Source organism: Larus michahellis, chromosome 18 (assembly GCF_964199755.1).
Source record: "Larus michahellis chromosome 18, bLarMic1.1, whole genome shotgun sequence".
Classification (NCBI taxonomy): domain Eukaryota; kingdom Metazoa; phylum Chordata; class Aves; order Charadriiformes; family Laridae; genus Larus; species Larus michahellis.
In genome coordinates, this window is record NC_133913.1 from 2,937,116 (window position 1) to 2,955,666 (window position 18,551).

The 18,551-nt window shown below is 68.1% G+C and overlaps 4 protein-coding genes across 9 annotated transcripts; all 4 read left to right on the plus strand.

Moving 5' to 3' along the window:
* The first annotated feature begins 1,506 nt into the window (after window positions 1-1,506).
* Window positions 1,507-5,425, plus strand: NAGLU (N-acetyl-alpha-glucosaminidase). Its single transcript, XM_074562204.1, has 6 exons — window positions 1,507-1,901; window positions 2,055-2,202; window positions 2,284-2,430; window positions 2,631-2,716; window positions 2,954-3,210; window positions 3,428-5,425. Exons 1-6 carry the CDS (start codon window positions 1,519-1,521, stop codon window positions 4,642-4,644), a joined length of 2,238 nt encoding a protein of 745 aa, XP_074418305.1. The 5' UTR covers window positions 1,507-1,518; the 3' UTR covers window positions 4,645-5,425.
* Window positions 5,426-5,725: 300 nt separating this feature from the next.
* Window positions 5,726-7,595, plus strand: HSD17B1 (hydroxysteroid 17-beta dehydrogenase 1). 2 transcript variants are annotated; one of them, XM_074562214.1, is made up of 6 exons: window positions 5,726-5,949; window positions 6,093-6,254; window positions 6,539-6,718; window positions 6,795-6,888; window positions 7,033-7,210; window positions 7,307-7,595. In XM_074562214.1, exons 1-6 carry the CDS (start codon window positions 5,853-5,855, stop codon window positions 7,475-7,477), a joined length of 882 nt encoding a protein of 293 aa, XP_074418315.1. In that variant the 5' UTR covers window positions 5,726-5,852; the 3' UTR covers window positions 7,478-7,595. The 2 variants fall into 2 exon arrangements, with proteins under 2 accessions (XP_074418315.1, XP_074418314.1); XM_074562213.1 differs by having other exon boundaries at window positions 6,539-6,888.
* A 113-nt stretch (window positions 7,596-7,708) lies between these two features.
* On the plus strand, window positions 7,709-13,149 carry COASY (Coenzyme A synthase). Of its 5 annotated transcripts, none has more exons than XM_074562205.1 (9): window positions 7,709-8,544; window positions 8,934-9,148; window positions 9,641-9,772; window positions 10,050-10,239; window positions 10,678-10,742; window positions 11,520-11,604; window positions 12,119-12,312; window positions 12,403-12,549; window positions 12,844-13,149. In XM_074562205.1, exons 1-9 carry the CDS (start codon window positions 7,935-7,937, stop codon window positions 12,898-12,900), a joined length of 1,695 nt encoding a protein of 564 aa, XP_074418306.1. In that variant the 5' UTR covers window positions 7,709-7,934; the 3' UTR covers window positions 12,901-13,149. The 5 variants fall into 5 exon arrangements, with proteins under 5 accessions (XP_074418306.1, XP_074418311.1, XP_074418308.1 ...); XM_074562210.1 differs by lacking the exon at window positions 12,844-13,149 and having other exon boundaries at window positions 7,797-8,544; window positions 12,119-12,138; window positions 12,215-12,312; window positions 12,403-12,542; XM_074562206.1 differs by having other exon boundaries at window positions 7,807-8,544; window positions 12,215-12,312.
* Window positions 13,150-13,705: 556 nt separating this feature from the next.
* MLX (MAX dimerization protein MLX) lies at window positions 13,706-18,419 on the plus strand. The gene is made up of 8 exons (XM_074562215.1): window positions 13,706-13,858; window positions 14,108-14,144; window positions 14,288-14,377; window positions 14,849-14,955; window positions 15,201-15,300; window positions 15,589-15,688; window positions 16,095-16,296; window positions 16,839-18,419. Exons 1-8 carry the CDS (start codon window positions 13,814-13,816, stop codon window positions 16,893-16,895), a joined length of 738 nt encoding a protein of 245 aa, XP_074418316.1. The 5' UTR covers window positions 13,706-13,813; the 3' UTR covers window positions 16,896-18,419.
* Window positions 18,420-18,551: the final 132 nt, after the last annotated feature.

Genomic DNA, 18,551 nt, shown 5'->3' on the forward strand with positions numbered 1-18,551 from the left:
CCTGTCCCCGAGATGGCCGGTATGGCGGCGTGGGCAGAGCCAGGCTGTACGAGGATCCCGGTGTGACCGTGCTCTGCTGTGCTTATCGCGCTCGGGCTGACATCCTGAGCTGGGGCCAGCCAGGGCGAGGGGGGGCCTCCTGCCTGCCCAGATAAACCCCCAAACGGAGCGAGACGGGCAGTTTTGCAGGAGGAAAAACTAAGGCTTGGTTAAACTCGAGGGTTGTGGAGCCCTTTCACGGGGACTGGGGCAAACACAGTCAGGGCTGCTGCCCCGTCCCGGGGTGTCCCTGTGGGGACCTGCCGGGGGGTGGGGGGGGACAATGGAGATGTTTTCTCAGGCCTTTCCTGCAGGGCTGGAGCTGCCCCAGGGGGGGTTTCCACATGCGGAAGGGAGGTATCGCAGGGGTTCGGGGATTGTGTTTGTGGGGCCGTTCCAGCCCGGGGTGTTCCCCGTCCCCGGGGTGGGGGTGTCGAGGAGTGGGTCTGCGTAGCCCCTTGTCCTCCCTCCGGCCCTGGCTGCTGCCAGCTGTGTCGGGGGCTGCTCCCCCCTTTCACCCCCTCCCCTGCCCTCTTGCACCACCGCTCTGCAATCGCACTATTTCTGCCCGTTTCCATGACTCTTGTTTGGCCGCTTTTCACGGCTCCGGGGCCGCGGGGGGAGCCCTGGTGCGGGTTGGCAGGGCCGGACCCCTCGAAGGGAGGGGGGACGACGATGGGGGGACCCCCAGCTCGTCCTTCCCTCCTGCACCCGGGTTGGGGGAGGGGGGTGTCGGGGCCGCCCCTCGCTGCCAACCCCTCCGGGAGCCGAGGGAGCCCCCGCTCCCCGGGGGGAGTCACGTCTGTGTCCCCCGTTCTGCCCTGCCCGCGGGGGTCCGCCTCCGCTACCGGGGGGCAGTCGCCCGTCGGAGCTCCCCCGGCGGCAAGGGCAAGGGGAACGGGGGTCGGGACGGGCTCCGGACGCTGTTGGGGCCCGATGGGTCCCAGTGGGCCGGTCTCGGAGCGCCCCCTTCGGGCCGGTGCGGCGGCGGGGGTGAGAACCGGGAGAGGGGTGCGTCTCTGGCTCCATCCCAGGGATCCCGGAACCGGGCAGCGCCGCTCCCCCGTGGGGCTGGCGGATGCTCCGGTACCGCCGCGACCCGGTTCTCCCCGGGGACGCGGAGGAAGGGTCGAAAACGTGATATGAAAACACACCGGAGTCCCCCCCCGCGACCCCGGGAAGCCCCGGTAGCTCCTGCTCCCCGCGGGGGGTCATGCAGCTACCGCCGGGGCGGGGGTAGGCGTTGCCCGTGCCCCGGGACCGGGGCACGGGCAGCGCCTACCCCCGCCCCGGGCCCCCGCGTCCCCTCCGCCCCCGCCCCGGGACCGGCACCGGGACCGGAACGCGCTCCCCTCCCGATACCGTCTCGGTCCCTCCTTGTCCCGCCCCCCGCCTCTTCCGATTGGCTGTCGGCGGCCACGCCCAGCTTTCGGCGGCGCCGATTGGCTGAGCGCGGCGGCGCCGGGGCAGGCAGCGGCCATGGCGGCGCGGCTGGGGCTGGCGCTGCTGCTCATGGCGGCGGCGGCGGCGCCGGTGCGGGCGGTGGTGGGGGACGCACGGCAGGAGGCGGCGGTTCGGGCGCTGGCGAGGCGGTTGCTGGGCCCGCGGGCCGCCGCCGTGTCGCTGTCGGTGGAGGCGGCGCTGGCGGCGGGCGGGCCCGACACTTACCGGTTGCGTTCGCCGCCCGGCGCCGCCGTGGCGGTGGCGGTGACGGGTTCCAGCGGCGTGGCGGCGGCCGCCGGGCTTTACCGTTACCTACGCGACTTCTGCGGTTGCCACATCTCCTGGTCCGGGGCGCAGCTCCGCCTGCCCGAACCGCTGCCGCGGCTGCGGGACGAGATCCGCGTCTCCGCCGCCGGCAGGTAACGGGGCCGGGGGGTCCCGGCGGGACTCCGGGCGCGGGGCCGGGAGCCGCTCGCGCCTCGTTAGCCCGGGACAAGGCGCCCTTATGTAACGGGAGCGGGGCCGGGCATGGGGGGGGGGACCCGGCCGCAGCCTCCCGCTGCTCCCCCCAGGTACCGCTACTACCAGAACGCCTGCACCCAGAGCTACTCCTACGCCTGGTGGGACTGGGCGCGCTGGGAGCGGGAGATCGACTGGATGGCCCTCAGCGGCATCAACCTGGCGCCGGCCTTCGCCGGGCAGGAGGCGGCCTGGCAGCGGGTTGAGTATCGGGGCAACCGGGGAGCTGGATGGGGCGGCGGGGTAGCCAACGGGGCCACTGAGCCTCCGGTCGCCCCGCAGGTGTACCGGTCACTGGGTCTCAACCAGTCCGAGATCGACGCCTACTTCACCGGGCCGGCGTTCCTGGCCTGGAATCGGATGGGGAACCTGCGCGGCTGGGCAGGGCCGCTGCCGCCAGCCTGGCACCTCAAACAGCTTTACCTGCAGGTACCGGGGGCACCGGGGGCTCCCCGCCTGCCCGGGGCAGACCCACGGGACCCCCTGCCCCGCTCTGGGGGGCTGAGAGGGCGCTGGCGGAGGCTCGGGGGCCATGTCTCCCTTCCCTGGGCTCTAGCGGCACCCGGGGGATGCTCACGGGGAGGTGGGGGCTCCTCTCCCCCCGCTCCCTCCCTCCTTCTCTCTCCCAGTACCGGATCGTGGAGAGGATGCGCTCGCTGGGGATGATCACGGTGCTGCCGGCCTTCGCGGGCCACGTGCCCCAGGGGGTTCTTCGGTAGGTGCAGCCCTGCGCGCTCACAGAGCCCGTGGGGCAGATCAGCCCCCTCCCCGCTGCCTGAGCCCCTCACCCTTCCCAGGGTCCCACCTCCGACCAGCGCCGGCTGCACATGGGGCTCCCAGGGCCGAGGTGGTTCCTGGCCCTCCCGTGCCCACACCGGCCGCCCCAGGAGGCTGCCCTGTCCCTGCAGGGGTCCTGTCCCGATCCTGATCCCCATCTCTGCCTCCGGCGCAGGGTCTTCCCGCGCGTGAACGCCACTCGCCTCGGGGGCTGGAGCCACTTCGACTGCACCTACTCCTGTACCTACCTGCTGGACCCGGAGGACCCCATGTTCCAGGTGATCGGGACCCTCTTCCTGAAGGAGCTGATCAAGGAGTTCGGCACAGACCACGTCTATAGCGCCGACACCTTCAACGAGATGACCCCCCTCTCCTCTGACCCTGCCTATCTCTCGAGGGTCAGCAACGCCGTCTTCAGGTCGATGACGGGAGGTGGGTCAGCGTGTGGGGCCGGCCCGGCCGCAGGGCTCGGTGGGGAGAGCCGGGGGCCAGGGGAGAAGGTGACCATGGGCTCCTTGTGGGCGCTGAGCTGCCTGCGCTGGGCAGACCCCGTCGGTGCCAGCCCCTCAAAGCCCCTTCTAGGAGGGGTGGCCGATGGCCCCGGGGCCTGCCCGGAGTGGAGCCTCACCGCGTGCACCTCTGTCCCCAGCCGACCCCGAGGCACTGTGGCTGATGCAGGGCTGGCTCTTCCAGCACCAGCCGGACTTCTGGCAGCCGGCGCAGGTGCGGGCCCTGCTGCACGGCGTGCCCCTCGGCCGGATGATCGTCCTCGACCTCTTTGCCGAGTCCAAGCCCGTCTACCAGTGGACGGAGTCCTTCTACGGGCAGCCCTTCATCTGGTGTATGCTGCATAACTTCGGGGGCAATCATGGCCTCTTCGGCACCGTGGAGGCCATCAACCATGGCCCCTTCGCGGCTCGACGCTTCCCCAACTCCACCATGGTGGGCACCGGGCTGGTGCCTGAGGGCATCGAGCAGAACGACATGGTGTACGAGCTGATGAACGAGCTGGGCTGGACCCAGGAGCCCCTCGACCTCCCCAGCTGGGTGACCCGCTACGCCGAGCGCCGCTACGGCGCCCCAAATGCCGCTGCGGCCAGTGCCTGGCGGCTGCTCCTCCGCAGCGTGTACAACTGCACCGGCGTCTGCGTCAACCACAACCGCAGCCCGCTGGTGCGCCGGCCCTCCCTGCGCATGGACACCGAGCTCTGGTACAACGCCAGCGACGTCTACGAGGCCTGGCGCCTGCTGCTGAGCGCCGGCGCGGAGCTGGGTGCCAGCCCCACCTTCCGCTACGACCTGGTGGACGTCACGCGGCAGGCGGCTCAGCAGCTGGTGAGCGAATACTACCTGAGCATCCGCCGCGCCTTCCAGAGCCACGCGCTGCCGGAGCTGCTGACGGCCGGCGGTGTGCTGGTCTACGACCTGCTGCCGGAGCTCGACAGCCTCCTCTCCAGCCACAGCCTCTTCTTGCTGGGCCGCTGGCTGGAGAGCGCCCGTGCCGTGGCCACCAGCGACCGGGAGGCCGAGCAGTATGAGCTGAACGCCCGGAACCAGGTGACGCTTTGGGGACCCAGCGGGAACATCCTGGACTATGCCAACAAGCAGCTGGGGGGGCTGGTGCTGGACTACTACGGCGTGCGCTGGAGCCTCTTCGTCTCTGCCCTGGTGGAGAGCCTCAACTCGGGCAGCCCCTTCCACCAGGACCAGTTCAACCAGGCTGTCTTCCAAGTGGAGAGAGGCTTCGTCTACAACAAGAAGCGCTACCCGGCCGTGCCGGCTGGGGACACGCTGGAAATCTCCAGGAAGCTCTTCCTCAAATACTACCCCAGCGCCCTGCGGCGTGGCCGGGCCGGGCCGGCGTGACTTTGGGCTGTTCCTCCCAGGATGGAGGGCAGAGACCTCACACCCTCCCACCTCCGGGGTCCCGCGGCTCCTGGCCTGACGGCCGAGTCCTGGCCACGCTGGAATGAAGGCGCAGAGCCCCGGTGGCCCCCAGCCAGCCTGGTCCCTCTGCCCCCCCCGCGTGGATGAACCCCGAGGGGGGCTGGCAGCTGGCTGGGGACAGGCTCTGCCCCAGTGACCTGCCGTGCTCTGTGCTCAGCCCTGCTGGACCCACCTGCCTGCCCCGAGCCTGTCCCCGGGGAAGCTGGGCTGCCCCAGGCGTGAGCGCGGAGGTGACGTCTCCGCTGCCCCGGCACTTCCAGCTGGAAGCTCGATGGGAGCCGGGACTGTGCAGAGGGACAGAGGGACAGGGCACACACATGTTCCTTCCGCGGGGGTGGTGATGGCGGAGAAGCAGCCAGGGAGGTGGCAGCCGGACCGGGGCAGAGCAGCCCCTGCCCCGGGGGAGTCGGGGAACCGGCTGCCCCTCTGGTGTGGTCCTGGGCCTCCCCGCGCTGCCCCCTGCACCCCAGTGCCTCCGGGGACCTGCCGCTGCACGGCCCCAGCCACGCTTGGTGCCTTTTGTATCGGAAGAGACTTTGTGGAGTTTTCTACAGTGACGCTGGGGCTGCGCTCCCCGGGACAGGGGTTTCTAGGCCTTTCCATGCACCCCCCCTGCCCCGGCTGGGGCTTGGGCAGTGCCTGGCCGTGGAGCTGCCAGCCGGCGGAGCGATTAAAGGCCTGGCTGCCGAGTACTGTTTTCTCCCATGCGTGTCCCTCTCCTCTCCCCAGCCTGGGACTTGTGTGAAATGGGGGGCCAGCGGGGCGGCGCTTGGCCCCTGAGCCTGCATAGCAGGAAAAACACGCTGCCAGATGCATGCTGGCAGCCGGGGCGCCTGGCACGGCGCGGCACGGGTAGTTCTGGCCCCAGCTGGTGCCGACCGCCAGGGCTGCGGCTCCCCTTGTGCCCCAGAGCCTCCTCCCGCGGGGGGAGTCCCAGCTCTCTGGGGTTTTTATCGCGGCAGCTGCGCCAGCATCAAGGCGCGGGGAGCCCCGGGCGCAGGCAGGGAGGCGGGTGGAGGGGCCTTGAGATAAGGTGGCAGACACAACACCCGTGAAGTGGGGCGGGGGGGACCCCCCCTCCCAGCCCTTTTAAACGCCGCGGCCCCCTCGGCCGGCACTGCTGGCCCATGGAGAAAACCACGGTGCTGATCACAGGCTGCTCCTCCGGCATCGGCCTGGGGCTGGCCGCGCGGCTGGCGGCTGACACCGCTCGCAGGTTCAAAGGTAAAGGGGTGACGCTGCCCCGGGGGGAGCCGGCACCCCTGGGGGTTCCCCGGGCCGGGCAGGCAGTGCCCGGGGCAGGCTGGGGCTGGCGAGGCCAAGCAGCTCGGTGGCAGCGCTGCCCGCAGCTGCGCTCTCTCCCCCAGTGTACGCCACCATGCGCGACCTGGCCAAGGGCGAGCGGCTGCTGGAGCGCCTGGGGGGCTACTGCCCCGACACGCTGGAGGTCCTGCAGCTCGATGTCACCGACCCGCGCTCGCTGGCGGCCGCTGCACAGCGGGTGCAGGGACAGCAGCTGGACGTGCTGGGTATGGCTCTCCCTGATGCCCCCACCATCCCTGGGGTGGCTGGGGGGGCTCTCCGGGGTTGCCGACCCTCCTCGGGGGCAGATAACAAATCATGGGAGGTGCTGGCGGTCCCGGGGCTGGGGGAGCACATGTTCAGCGGGGCAGGAGCTGGGCTTGGGGGTGCCGAGGGTCGCTGGCCCATCAACAGGGAAAGGCCCCCACATTGCTGTCCTCTGGCACCTCGACGGTGCTGGGGAGTGGGCAGGGGGCCGCGGTACCCAGCTCACCAGCGCCGTGCCCGGCAGTCTGCAATGCGGGGGTGGGACTGATGGGCCCCCTGGAGACCTGCTCCGACCACGCCATGAAGACCGTCTTCGATGTCAACCTCTTCGGGGCCATCCGCACCATCCAGGCGTTCCTGCCCGCCATGAAGCGCCGCAGGGCTGGGCGGATCATCGTCTCCAGCAGCATCGGGGGGCTGCAAGGTGGGACCCCCAGCACCCTGCGGCACGGGGAGCCACCAGGAAGGGACCCGGTGCTCAGGGTTTGGCTCTGCCCCAGGGCTGCCCTTCAACTCCGTGTACTGCGCCAGCAAGTTTGCGCTGGAGGGGCTGTGCGAGAGCCTGGCCATCGTCCTGCGCCCCTTCAACATCCAGTGAGTACCGGCAGTGCTGCGGGGGGCTGCGCTCCTGCCCCCCAGGTGCTGGGATGGAGGGATGCCGGCATGGAGGGAGGCTGGGACCACACCACGATGGCTCACGCGCCCGGCTGGGGGCTGCCGCCCCGTTCCCTCCCGCAGCCTGACGCTGGTGGAGTGCGGACCCGTCAAGACCAGCTTCCTGGCCAACCTGCAGCGCCCGGACCCCGAGGAGCTGCAGGACCTGGATGCCGAGACGCGGGGCCTCTATCACCGGTACCTGCAGCACTGCCAGAGCCTCTTCTGCCACACGGCCCAGGAGGTGGAGGACGTCCTGCAGGTCAGTCCAGGCGGGAAAGGCTCTGGGAAGGGGTCCGTGCCGGAGGGTGGCCGTGGGGCTGTGACGGGGATGGGTCTGACCCTTCTGCGATGCCAGGCGTTCCTGGAGGCCATCGGCACCCCCTGCCCTCCCCTGCGCTGCGTCACCACCCAGCTCTTCGCCCCGCTCTCGCGCCTGAGGCTGACCAGCCCCGACGGCTGCGCGTTCGTCCAGGCCATGCACGACTTCGTGTTCGGCCGCGGCGAGGCCGGCGGCGACCAGCCCTGAGCCGAGCCCCCGGGACACCGGGGCGGCTGGGCTGCGGCGGAGACCCCCGGCCCTGCGGTGCCCGTCCCGGCCGGGGGCGCTCGGTCCCACCGTGTTGCCAATAAAGCTCTTTCGCAGCCTCGTGGCTCCCGGCTCTGTCCCCTCTCGCCGAGCAGCCCTGCCCGGGGGATTCAGCCCGGGGGCTCCGCGCCGGGGTCCCGCGGGGAGTGGGGCAGGGTGTCCCCGGGATGCGGCGGGGCCGTACCCGAGGGTACCGGGCGGGGGGGGCCGGGTCTGCCCGTCCCCTCCCTCCGCGGGCGGAGCCCGGTCCCGGCGCCCGCCCGCCCGCCCCGGGGCTGCCGCCGCCCGTCCCTCCCCTCCGCCGCGCACCGACACCGCTCCCCGCCGCCGTCCCGGGAGGCGGCGCGGGTGCCGAGGCGCGTTCCGGGTCGCGTTCGGCGGCGCTTCCGGCGGGGCCATGGCGCCCTTCGCTTCGGGGCTGCTGGTGCTGACGGCGCCTCTGCCCGTCCTGCCCCGGCGGGCGGCGGCGGCGCTGGCGGCGGCGGCGGGGGTGGTGGCGGGGCCGCTGTACGTGCACCTGCAGCCGGGGCTGCGCCTGGCCGCCCCCGCGCCGCTCCCCGCCGCGCCGCCCGCCGGCCCCGCGCTGCTCCGCGCCCTGGCAGCGCTCTACGGGGCGGCGGCGGCGCAGCGGGGCCTGGACCTGCGCGTCCTGCTGGGCCCCGGCCGCCGCCTGGCCCGCCCGCCCCGCGTCCTGCTGGCCTCGGCCGCCGAGGCGCCGGGGCCGCCGGGGCCGGTCCAGCTGGGCCTGCAGCACCTGGCCGCCGCCGCCTACGGCTGCCCGCCGCGCCTGCCCGCCCTGCTGCTGGGCGGCCCCGGGGACGCCCCCGACGGCGAACCCCCGGAGGAGCCTGGGGACCCCGAGGAAGCGCTTCCCGACTTCTCCGACGTGGCGGTCGGCGGCACCTTCGACCGCCTCCACGGCGCCCACCGGCTCCTGCTCAGCGCCTGCTGCCTCTTGGCCCGGCACCGGCTCTTGGCCGGGGTGGCCGACGGCGACCTGCTGCGCCGTGAGTCCCGGGGCTGGCACGGGGGGAGACGGGGGCGGCCGGCCCTGTCGCCGGTATGGGGCCGAGGGGTCAGCCCAGGGTGGTGAGAGGGTCCTGGGTCCCTGCGGTGCAGGGGGTCCCGGCTGCCATGCACCCAGGCAGCGCTATCCCGGCAGGGCGACGGTGGGGACCCGGTGTCCCATCTTTACCAGCGAGCGAGGCGCGCAGACGAGGAGCTGAGGGTGCAGCGGGGGCGAGGGGGGCAGGAGGAGGCGGCCTCCCAAAGTCACTGATGGGTTTTATCTCCATCTCCCTGTCTCACTTTTCCATCGCTCTCCGCTGCCGCTCGGGGAGCTGCGTGTTGTTAAACGGACGCTCTCTTGCTTTTCCACCCTCCCGGTTCCTGACAGACAAGGTCCTGGCGGAGCTGATCGAGCCGTACGAGGTGCGAGCGGCGAAGCTGCGCGAGTTCCTGGAGGACGTGAAGCCCTCGCTGCGTTACGACATCGTGCCTCTGGCCGACCCCTACGGCCCCTCGATCACGGACCCCGACCTGCAGTGCTTGGTGGTCAGCGAGGAGACCCGCAGGGGAGGGGAGGCCGTGAACAAGAAGAGACTCGAAAACGTAATGCCTGCGCAGGAGCCCGCTGGGCTGCCCCTTCCCGCCCCCTCCGCCGCTGGCTGGGGGCAGATCGGGTCTTGGCCAGCAGCTGCGGCCGTTGTGTGCTCCGGGGTGCCGCAGCCCGGGCTTGAGGGGAGGATGCCAGCGCACACGTCTGCCGGCAGCTTGCACACAGATGGGTGCTTTGCACCGAGCTGCTCCCGACCACGTGCGCCCCGAGGCGGGTGCAGCAGCCCCCGTGCGTGGCACGACCCTGGGCAGTGCTGCCAGCCCCGTGTGTGGGGAGGGTCAGGCTCCGACGGGCAGATCTGTGGGCTCCCTTCCCCTCTTGGCTGCCAGCAACATGCCCCTCGCAGGGACGGAGCTGCCCCCGTGGGGACACTGAGGGCGGCCACGGCCTCGTTTGTGCTGCTTCGTTCAGGCCTTGACCCCCCGCCGAGCCCCCTTCCCTCAGCCCCGGGGCTGACGGCCCTCGGGGCTCTCTTCTCTCGGCAGGGGCTCCCCGAGCTGGCTCTCTACGAGATCCTGTTGATGAAGGACCCCGACCACAGTCAGAACGAGGAGGAGAAGATCAGCTCCTCCAGCCTCCGGCAGAGGCTGCTGGGGACGTTGCTGCGGCCCCCGCGGGTGAGGGAGGACGCCTGGGGAGCCACGGGCTGCCACGGGTGTGCCCGGGAGGAGGGGTGGCAGCCTCGGGGGCTGGAGAGCCAGCCCGTCCCCCTGCCGCAGCGGGACAAGTTTTGGAGGACTCCCTGCCTGTCGCCTGCACTGGCCCCTGGCAGGAGCAGGACCCTGCTCTGCAGGACCAGGACCTTCTGTGCCCATCTCCAGGCCGGGTAGTCAGGATTCTCCAGCAGAGCCCATGTCTTCTGTCTGCTGGCAACGGCTTTCCTTCTTCCCATAGCAAGACCCGATGTTGCCTTCGTGCCCGTACGTGATCGGCCTGACTGGAGGAACCGGGAGTGGGAAAACCTCCATTGCCAAACTCCTGGGGCAGCTGGGAGCATTCCTCATCGACGCCGACAAGCTGGGCCACGCTGTCTACGTCCCTGGTGGCCCTGCCTACGAGCGGGTGGTGGCGGCCTTTGGGGCAGGTAGAGCCAGCGAAGGCTGCGGGGAAGACTGGGAGGAGGGAGGGATGTGCCATCATCCTCGCGTCCCCGGGAGCCGTCCTGGCCCGCGCTCCCTTCCCTCCCCGCGGGCTTTGGGCTCCGCACCACCCACATGGGGCTCTGCAGCTGATTCGGTGATGGCGGGGCCCCGACCGGGGCGAACCCCTGCTTTCCCCAAGTCTGGCGCGTCCCACGTCAGAGCTGCTGTAAAGCGCCTGGTGCGGAAGGCTGAACCGGGCTGCAGCTTGTCTAGGAAAAGCTCTTCCCTGTGCATTTCTGGAGTGAGGAGAAGAGCTGCCGGTCAGGTCCTACAGCTCCTTTCTGGGTCCCTTTGAGAGCTGAAACCCTTTCACCTGGCCTTGCAGCGGGGACGTGAGTTGGGTTCATTCCTCCCAAGCCTGTTCTGCTTCTCTCTTGCAGAAATCGTGAATGAAGACGGGACGATTAACAGGAAAGTCCTCGGGGCCAAAGTGTTTGGAAACCAGGTAAAAGGAGCATAGAGACTGTCAATGTTTAATCTCCTGAGCGGGGAACTCTCTGTGCTGAGGCTTTTTGTTTTTCAGCCCTTTGAGCTGGTGACGCCTTCCTGACTGTACTTTCCGGCAGTGGTGTATGGACAGGGCAGGACACAGAGATCTTGTTTCTGTAGCCGAGGCAGCAGCCGTGCTGGACCTGCTCCTCTCGCCCCGGCAGCTGCTGCCGCATCCCCGTCCCCATCCCCTCTGTCCTTCACCCAGTGCGGAGCAACAGCCCTGACGTACGCGGCCCCGGTGCTCTCTCACCCTTCTGTCATTCGGACTTGTCCCCGGTGGGGCTGGGTGACGCGGCAGCCGAACCCGACCCTCTGCGCCGGGCTTTGTTGGCCGCGGCAGGGCTTGGCCCTTCACTGGGGTCCCGCGGGCTGCCCCAGCCCAGGCGCCAAGGCAGCTGGAGGGGTCCCCCGGGACGGACGGGTCTCGCGTGGGTGCTGCTGCGAGCGGGTCTTTCCAAAGCGCCCCTTGCAGCGGACGCCGAGGTTCTGCCGTGCCTGGCCGGGCAGGGAAAATGATAGGAAAAAGAGCCTTGACCCCATCAGCGGGCGCGGGAGCCGTGGAATTCTGCTTCCGTGCGCTGTGCGAGAGGCGACGGGATGGGTCCATCCCCTGTGCTTTAGCAGGCTCTTTCTGGGTGCCTTCTGACCGCTGCTGCCGCCAGCCGTCCCCTTGTTGGCTGCCCGGGAGTTCCGAGGGCAAGTAACCGACTCCCGTCCTGGTCCTTTCTAGGAGCGGCTGAAGAGTCTCACGGACATCGTGTGGCCTGAGATGGCACGGATGGTCAAGGAGCAGATCAGGGAGGCAGATGCTCAAGGTAACGGTAACTGGGGGGGGCTCCCATCGCAGCACAAAGGTGGGAGTTGGGGGCATGGCCCTGTGCAACACGCCACGACCCGGAGCCCCGGGAATCTGCAGCGTTTGGCAGCACCGTGAGTGTTTTCCGTGCTCCTCTTCTCTGCGGGGCAGCTCACTGGGGATTTTCACTAGCACATCCCTGAGCAAACCCCTCGGCTCAGCGGGACCGGGCTTTTCTCAGGCTTCCTGCTCTGAGGGAGGGTTGCTTTCTCTTTCCCGCACGACTTCAAGTTCGGTTTTGGTGAAGTGCTCCAGCAGCGTGTGTGGTGCGTATCCCTTCTGGGAGGAGAATTTTTCCACCTCTTGGGAGATGCTGTTGGTAGCTCGCTAGACGTTTGGCTGAAGGCATTGGCTTGCCGTGACCTGCCAGCCCAGGTGTGCCCTTAAAACAAGCACAGCCGCTGCCTGCCGCTCTCTTTTCCACGCGTGGTTCTTTGGCTCAGCAGTAAAGCGTCTGTGCTGCCATTTTGCAGGAAGGCCTGACTCTATGCGCGTAAGTGGACGGGCTGGGATGGACGCCAAGGAGCAGTCGCGATTGCCAGGTAATGAGGAATGGCCTCGTTCCGCAGGGAAGGCCGTGTGTGTGCTGGACGCTGCCGTGCTGCTGGAGGCTGGCTGGCAAGACATGGTCCACGAGGTGTGGACGGCCGTCATCCCCGAGGAGGAGGTGGGCGATGCCCCTGGGCCCCTCGCTCGCTGCTGGGGCTGGTTCTCGGCGGCCCCTCCGAGCGCCTGATGTCCCCTCGGGTCCTGCCAGGCGGTGAAGCGCATCATGGCCAGGGATGGGCTGAGCGAGGAGGTGGCTCGCGGCCGGCTGCGGAGCCAGATGACCAACAGCCAACGAGTGGAGCAGTCGCAGGTGGTGCTGTGCACGCTCTGGGAGCCGGACGTCACCCGCAAGCAGGTGAGCCCCGGGCGGGCTGGCTGCAGCACCGGGGTCCGGTTCGGGTGGCGGAGGGGGAGGCGGGTGATGGTGAGCGGAGGGCTCAGTGCCCAGGTCACGTGTGGCGTGCCTGGGCGTGCCGCTCGCCAGCGAGGCTGCCACGAGGGATAAATCTGGGGGTGTCAATGCAGCACGGAAGGGAGAGGAGGTGTGGGACCCCCATGGGACGCCCCTGCCCGTGCTGTGGTGCCACCTGCCTCGTCCCTGGCCTGGCGGCGGGCTCTGAGGTGCGGCCCCGTGTGGGTTCTCTGGCAGGTGGAGAAGGCCTGGGACCTCCTGCAGCAGCGCCTGAGCCCGGACCGTGGCCCATGAGGGGGCTCGCACTCCGTCACGCGCAACCCTGCGGACCCCGCGGACCCCACACCGGCGGGACGGGAGCCAGGGGTCCGTGTCCTGCCGCCGTCAGCGTGGGGTACAGCACGGGGGCTGCACCCTGCAGCGCCCGGAGGGGCCGGGGGTCTCTGCCATCCCCTGGTGAGAGGGGGGACGCCGCAGCGGCTCCTCGGCTGTAGCGCTGAGCCCGGACCCCCCCGTGTGACAGTAAAGAGGCTGCTCCCCCTCTGCGTGTCTGTGCTCCGGGCTGCCGCCCCCGCGACCCCCCCCCCGCCCCGGGGCGACCGAGAGGCTCTGAGCCCCCACCCTGGCCCGGGGCCACCGAGCCCCGACCCCCCGCCCCACCCGGGGCGACCGAGCGGCTCCGACCCCCGCCCCAGGGGCAACCGAGTAGCTGCGAGCCCCGACACCCGCCACCACCCCGGGGCGACCGAGCGGATCCGAGCCCCGACACCCCCCCCCCGCCCAGGGCGACTGAGAGGCTCTGAGTCCCCACCCCGCACCGGGGCGACCCAGCTGCTCCGACCCCCGCCCCTGGGGCGACCGAGGGCCACCGAGCCCCGACTGCCCCCCCCCGCCCGGCGCGACCGAGATGCTCTGAGCGCCGCCCCCCGGCACCGGGGCGACCCAGCGGCTCCGACACCCGCCCGCGGGGCGACCCAGCGGCTCCGAGTCCCGAAGCGCCGCCCCTCCCCGGGGCGACCCCGAACACCCCGCCCCGGGGCGACCGAGCGGTTCCGGGAGGCGGGACTGAGCCCGGAGCCCGCCCCGGGTCGTAGCGTCACGCTGACGTCACGGCGTCACCCGAGCGCCCCCTGGCGGAGGAGGGGGGGGGGCGGACTGCGTTTCCCGTCGGCCCCCGCGGCGGTCACATGACCGGGGCGGACGGAAGATGGCGGAGCCTCCCGGCGCCGCGGCCGAGGACTCTTGGGCGAAGGTGGGCCCAGCCGCCGGCTCCATGCCGGGACGGGGGGGGCCGGGGCGGGGGCTGCGGGAAGGACGAGCGGCGGGACCGAGGGAGAGCACGAGGGGCAGGGTCAAGGCGAGGGGCAGAGGCCAAAGGTCACTGAGCGCGCGGAGACCGGAGCTCGGGGGCGGGGGGTGCTGCCGGGGGGGCTCCGGTGGCAGCTCCCCCCCACCCCCCCCGCCTGACGCCTCCTCTCCCCTCCCGCCGGCCCCGCGCAAGGTGGACGCAGCCTACGGCGACAATGGCCTGGACTCGGGTAGGTGCCGGGGCCCTGCCCCCCCCCCCCTCACCGCGGGGTCGCAGCGGCCGCTTGTCCCCGGCACGGCGGTGACAGCGGCTGCCGGTGACCGCCCCCCCCATCCCATCCCATGTTGTCACTGACTCCGTGAAACCTTCCAGCGCTTTTCATGGAAAATGCGAGGAAAGGAAGCATTGTGTCCCGGGCCAACAGCATCGGCTCCACCAGCGCCTCCTCTGTCCCCAATACAGGTGGGTCTGGGGGGGTTCGTCCTCTGTGACCGGGGGTCTTTCTGCTCACTGGGATGCCCAGCACGGAGCAGGACTTCCAGCTCTCAGCCCCGTGCCGAGGCGGGGATAACAGCTGGGCAGGATCCCCCCCCCGGGGAGGATGGTGGGGAGCAGCCTCAAGGCATTGCTGTTTCCAGCAGTATTTGGGAGAGGGAATCGGTCCGGTTTTGACGCCTTCCCAAGGGAGCTGCTGGCATCTTCCTCCTGCCCAGCTCCGCCAGGAGAGAGTTGGCAGTGCTCCTCGCGGCATTTGTCCTTGTCCTGACCTGCTGGAACCGACTACGGCCCCAGGGCACGGGGCCTGCCTGAGCCTGGCCACGGCCCATGGGGCCCAGCCGGGACCTCGAGCCATTGCCCCTCCGTGCGCCTCTGCCCCCCGTGCTTAGGGAGCTCCCCGGGTAGCTCACACTCACACGAGTTCCCTCCACGCAGACGATGAGGACAGCGATTATCACCAGGAGCCCTACAAGGAGTCGTACAAGGACCGGCGCAGGCGGGCACACACCCAGGCGGAGCAGAAGAGGCGAGATGCCATCAAGGTAACCCGGGAGGCTGCGCGCGCTGTCTGAGCGCAGCAACTTGCCGGTTCCCGGGGCCCTGCGGCACCTTCCCCTTTGTTTTGCTGCTGGATCTACCCTCCCCAGACACGAGTCTGCTGAGAGCCAGCTCGCCTCTGGCTGGTTGTAGAGTGGGAGCTGGGATTTGCGATTTGACACCTTTTGAAACAACCACTCCCACATTGCTGAACTCCAAACACCTGAGCTGTGGCTCTGCCTTCCCACAGAAAGGCTACGATGACTTGCAGGCCATCGTTCCCACCTGTGAGCAGCAGGATTTCTCCATAGGCTGCCAGAAGCTGAGCAAGGCCATCGTCCTCCAGAAAAGTGAGTCTCGAGGGTGGGGAGAGGGAAGAGGGTGCTATCAACCCCCAAAACGCCTCACGAGAGCTACGCAGGGCAGAGGTTCAGCACTTGGGGACCTTGTGGTGTGACGATGCTCTGGGGGAGCCCAGGTGCTATCCATCTCCGCCCACCTCCCCGAGGAGAGTCGGGGCAGCCAGGAGCTGATGCTGCCCAGGTGTGGGCGCCCCAGGGCATCGTCTGCCACCTTCTGTGGGGATCTCGGGGGCCCGCGTTTGCTCTCAAATCCTCACTCTCTATTTTCATGCTCAGCCATTGACTACATCCAGTTCCTGCACAAGGAAAAGAAGAAGCAAGAGGAGGAAGTTTCTACCCTCAGGAAAGACGTGATGGCCTTGAAGATCATGAAAGTGTAAGGGAAGAGCGGTCGGGGTGCTGCCCTCATCTTCCTGCTGTTTTCCCCCTGGCCCTTGCAAGGCTCCTTGGATGCCCTCAGTGCTTCGCAGGCAGCCTGGTACCCCGCGTACCAAACTCGTCCCTGCTTGCTGTCATCATTTCTCCTCCAGCGGCTCGTTAGTGTGGGTCTGTCTCGGGTCAGGTGGCGGAGTTTAGTATAAAGGCGGAGCTGAGTCGGAAAATGAATCTGCTCCCAGTGGTGGAAGCGGCTGCAGCTTCCTAGCGTTTATTTACTTGCAGGATCTTCCGCAAACTCTTGTTCCTCCCCATCGCTGCAGCCCGTGGCAGGCAGCGAGCTCTGAGGCCGGGCGTGGGGAGGCCTCACGCTACTGCTGAACACGGGGCGCTTGGCTTTGTTTCAGGAACTACGAGCAGATTGTGAAAGCTCATCAGGACAACCCGAACGAGGGGAAGGACCAGGTCTCTGACGAGGTGAAGTTCAATGTTTTCCAAGGCATCATGGATTCCCTGTTCCAGTCCTTTAACGCCTCCATCTCAGTGACGAGTTTTCAGGAGCTCTCGGCTTGTGTCTTCAGCTGGATTGAGGAGCACTGTAAGCCCCAGGTGGGTGCAGGAGCCGTGGGGGGGCTGCTGACATGGCAGAGGGACACGAGGCAGAGACCATTGCGCAGGTCTGCACCCAGTGCAGGACCAGCTGCATCTTCCCCCTCTCCTGGGGCTTCCGAAAGGGCTGGATGGGGGCAAGGTGGGGGGGACAGGAGAAGGTGCCCGAGCTCCGGCCTCTCCCACTCCAGCCCCTGGGCTGGTTTGATGCTGGCCAGGGTGGAAGAGTTCAGAAGGAAAGTCCTGCTTGGTCCCCGTTGCTCCCTCGGGACACTTAAAGGTTTTCTGGGAATTAAGAAGCCTCTGAGGGGGGGGAGGGGGGGCGGATGCTCAGGCAGAGATGGGTCCTGCCCCACTGTGGCTTCCTCGGACCCTGGAACAGGAGTGGGAGCGTTTCCCGGGCAGGGGTCGTGGTGGTTGCCCCAGGGCTGAGACCGAGGGGGTGCCTGCAGCACGTGCCCCGGGCTCTTGTGGGAGTTGCTGATCCGGGATGGGCTGTTCCTCCCCTGGAACAACTGACCGTGTCTCTCTCTCTGCCGCAGACGCTGCGGGACATTGTCATCGGGGTCCTGCACCAACTGAAGAGCCAGCTCTACTGAGCCTTCCCTGCGGCGCCGGGGCACCTCCTGCCTGGGTGAGGGGCCCCAGGAAGGGCCGGGCCGGGCCGTCTCCCGCGGGGCTGTCGGTAAAACTTCTCTGAATTATTTATTGTGCTAACTACGAAACCAAACCGAAGCTGTGCAGACGCCACTGCGCCACGGGTGCTGTCAGTCGCTATTACCAAATATTTGTAGGGACTCAGCAAAGGGGAAAAAAAGAAGTGTGTTTTTGAGGCCTTTGACGGTGCCAGAGAGTCGGTAGCTCAGGCAGGGGTGGCGCGGTGGGGGGGTTGCCTGTGCCACTGCCTCTCCGCCGCGGAGCAGATCTGCTCTGCAACATCGGGCTGCTGATACGACCCCTTCTGATGCCAGGGGAGGGGGAATGAAACACGAATGCATGCTAAAAGGTATGGTTTCTGCTAAAACAGAGTAGGAATAGGTTTCTCTCCTCGCTGCGGGCTTTCTCATACCTCCCTCTGAAGCAGCTCTTACGGGGCACGAGTCTTGAGTTGTGTGGCTGCTCTGGGGAAGCCTGGCAGGACTGGCCGAAGGACGAGCCCCTCGCTGCCGGGGACACTCGCTCAGCGCAGCCGCGGCCTCCCCGGTGCGGAGCTGACGGCACGCACCGGGGACTTGCTAAATAAAACCTGACCCATTCGCTGCAGCCATAGTCCCCCTGAAAGGGAACCGGCCCCGTGCCTTCTGCGCCGGCTTTTCCCGAGCGAGCGCTGCAGCGCCTCAGGCTTCGGCTGCCCGCGGGGTTCGATGGGGCCGTACCGAACAGGGACGTCGCCCAGGGGCTGTAGCACAGCGCTGCCGCGAGCTCTTGCCGCCCCTCCTTACAGCTTGTATCTACACACACACATCTACATAACCAGCCTTGATTTGATTTCATTTTTGTTTTTATAAATCACTGAAATCACCCTGCAGTATCGGCAGTGTCGATTTTGCAGACGGATGCTCTCGGGGACAGTCACGCAGGCCAGCAGGATTTGGGCTCGGTAATCGCGGTCGTGCTCCCACTCCAGGGTAGTGGATATTTATTGTTACGCTGTTTTTCCACTGTCGATGAGGTAGCTCCCAGCTCCAGGTTACATGGTTTGAACGCTGCAGCACGAGAATGTTTAAGCTACTGCTTCTACCTGCATTTAGTAGCATAAAAAAAACCCCACTTGTGGGGTTGATTTTTACACAAAATTATTCTTCAAACCCGGGGTTTGGGTGTCCTTTTCAATGCCATGCCATGGAAGCCCCAGAGGATAACCCTGTGGTGATGCTCATCGCCGATATGGCACGCACAGGGTCAGCCGTGTCTCGCCTGGAAGATGTTGCTGTGTGATGAAGAAAATCCTCTCCCGGGGCTGCGCACTGGGGCTCCGCGGCTGAACTAGGGGCACAGACTGAGCCCCCGGAGTCGCCTCCTGCCCTGGGAGGAGGACTTAGAGTTTTACAGACCTCACATGTGAAAGCAACATATTTTTCTATTGTGAAAAGTAATTAAATAAATTCTGCCGAATGTTTTAATGATTCTTCTGCTTTTATTTCTGTTGCTGAGTTCCCGGAGCCTTCCCCTAGAGCTGGTTGGAGACGAACTGGTAGTTTCTGGAGGCTCAGTGCAGCCGTGGGGGGGCGGGGGCTCAGGTTACCCCCTCCTGG

What these genes read in the sequence shown, in the direction of transcription:
- NAGLU (XM_074562204.1), top strand. Translation starts at nt 1,519, where the DNA reads ATGGCGGCGCGGCTGGGGCTGGCGCTGCTGCTCATGGCGGCGGCGGCG. An exon ending in AGGAGGCGGCCTGGCAGCGG is followed by an intron (nt 2,203 to 2,283) that starts GTTGAGTATCGG and finishes GTCGCCCCGCAG; the next exon opens with GTGTACCGGTCACTGGGTCT. An exon ending in GTGCCCCAGGGGGTTCTTCG is followed by an intron (nt 2,717 to 2,953) that starts GTAGGTGCAGCC and finishes CCTCCGGCGCAG; the next exon opens with GGTCTTCCCGCGCGTGAACG.
- HSD17B1 (XM_074562213.1), top strand. Translation starts at nt 5,853, where the DNA reads ATGGAGAAAACCACGGTGCTGATCACAGGCTGCTCCTCCGGCATCGGC. An exon ending in ACAGCAGCTGGACGTGCTGG is followed by an intron (nt 6,255 to 6,538) that starts GTATGGCTCTCC and finishes CGTGCCCGGCAG; the next exon opens with TCTGCAATGCGGGGGTGGGA. An exon ending in AGGTGGAGGACGTCCTGCAG is followed by an intron (nt 7,211 to 7,306) that starts GTCAGTCCAGGC and finishes CTGCGATGCCAG; the next exon opens with GCGTTCCTGGAGGCCATCGG.
- COASY (XM_074562205.1), top strand. Translation starts at nt 7,935, where the DNA reads ATGGCGCCCTTCGCTTCGGGGCTGCTGGTGCTGACGGCGCCTCTGCCC. An exon ending in CCAAAGTGTTTGGAAACCAG is followed by an intron (nt 10,743 to 11,519) that starts GTAAAAGGAGCA and finishes GGTCCTTTCTAG; the next exon opens with GAGCGGCTGAAGAGTCTCAC. An exon ending in CGGACGTCACCCGCAAGCAG is followed by an intron (nt 12,550 to 12,843) that starts GTGAGCCCCGGG and finishes GTTCTCTGGCAG; the next exon opens with GTGGAGAAGGCCTGGGACCT.
- MLX (XM_074562215.1), top strand. Translation starts at nt 13,814, where the DNA reads ATGGCGGAGCCTCCCGGCGCCGCGGCCGAGGACTCTTGGGCGAAG. An exon ending in CGACAATGGCCTGGACTCGG is followed by an intron (nt 14,145 to 14,287) that starts GTAGGTGCCGGG and finishes GAAACCTTCCAG; the next exon opens with CGCTTTTCATGGAAAATGCG. An exon ending in AGGAGCACTGTAAGCCCCAG is followed by an intron (nt 16,297 to 16,838) that starts GTGGGTGCAGGA and finishes TCTCTGCCGCAG; the next exon opens with ACGCTGCGGGACATTGTCAT.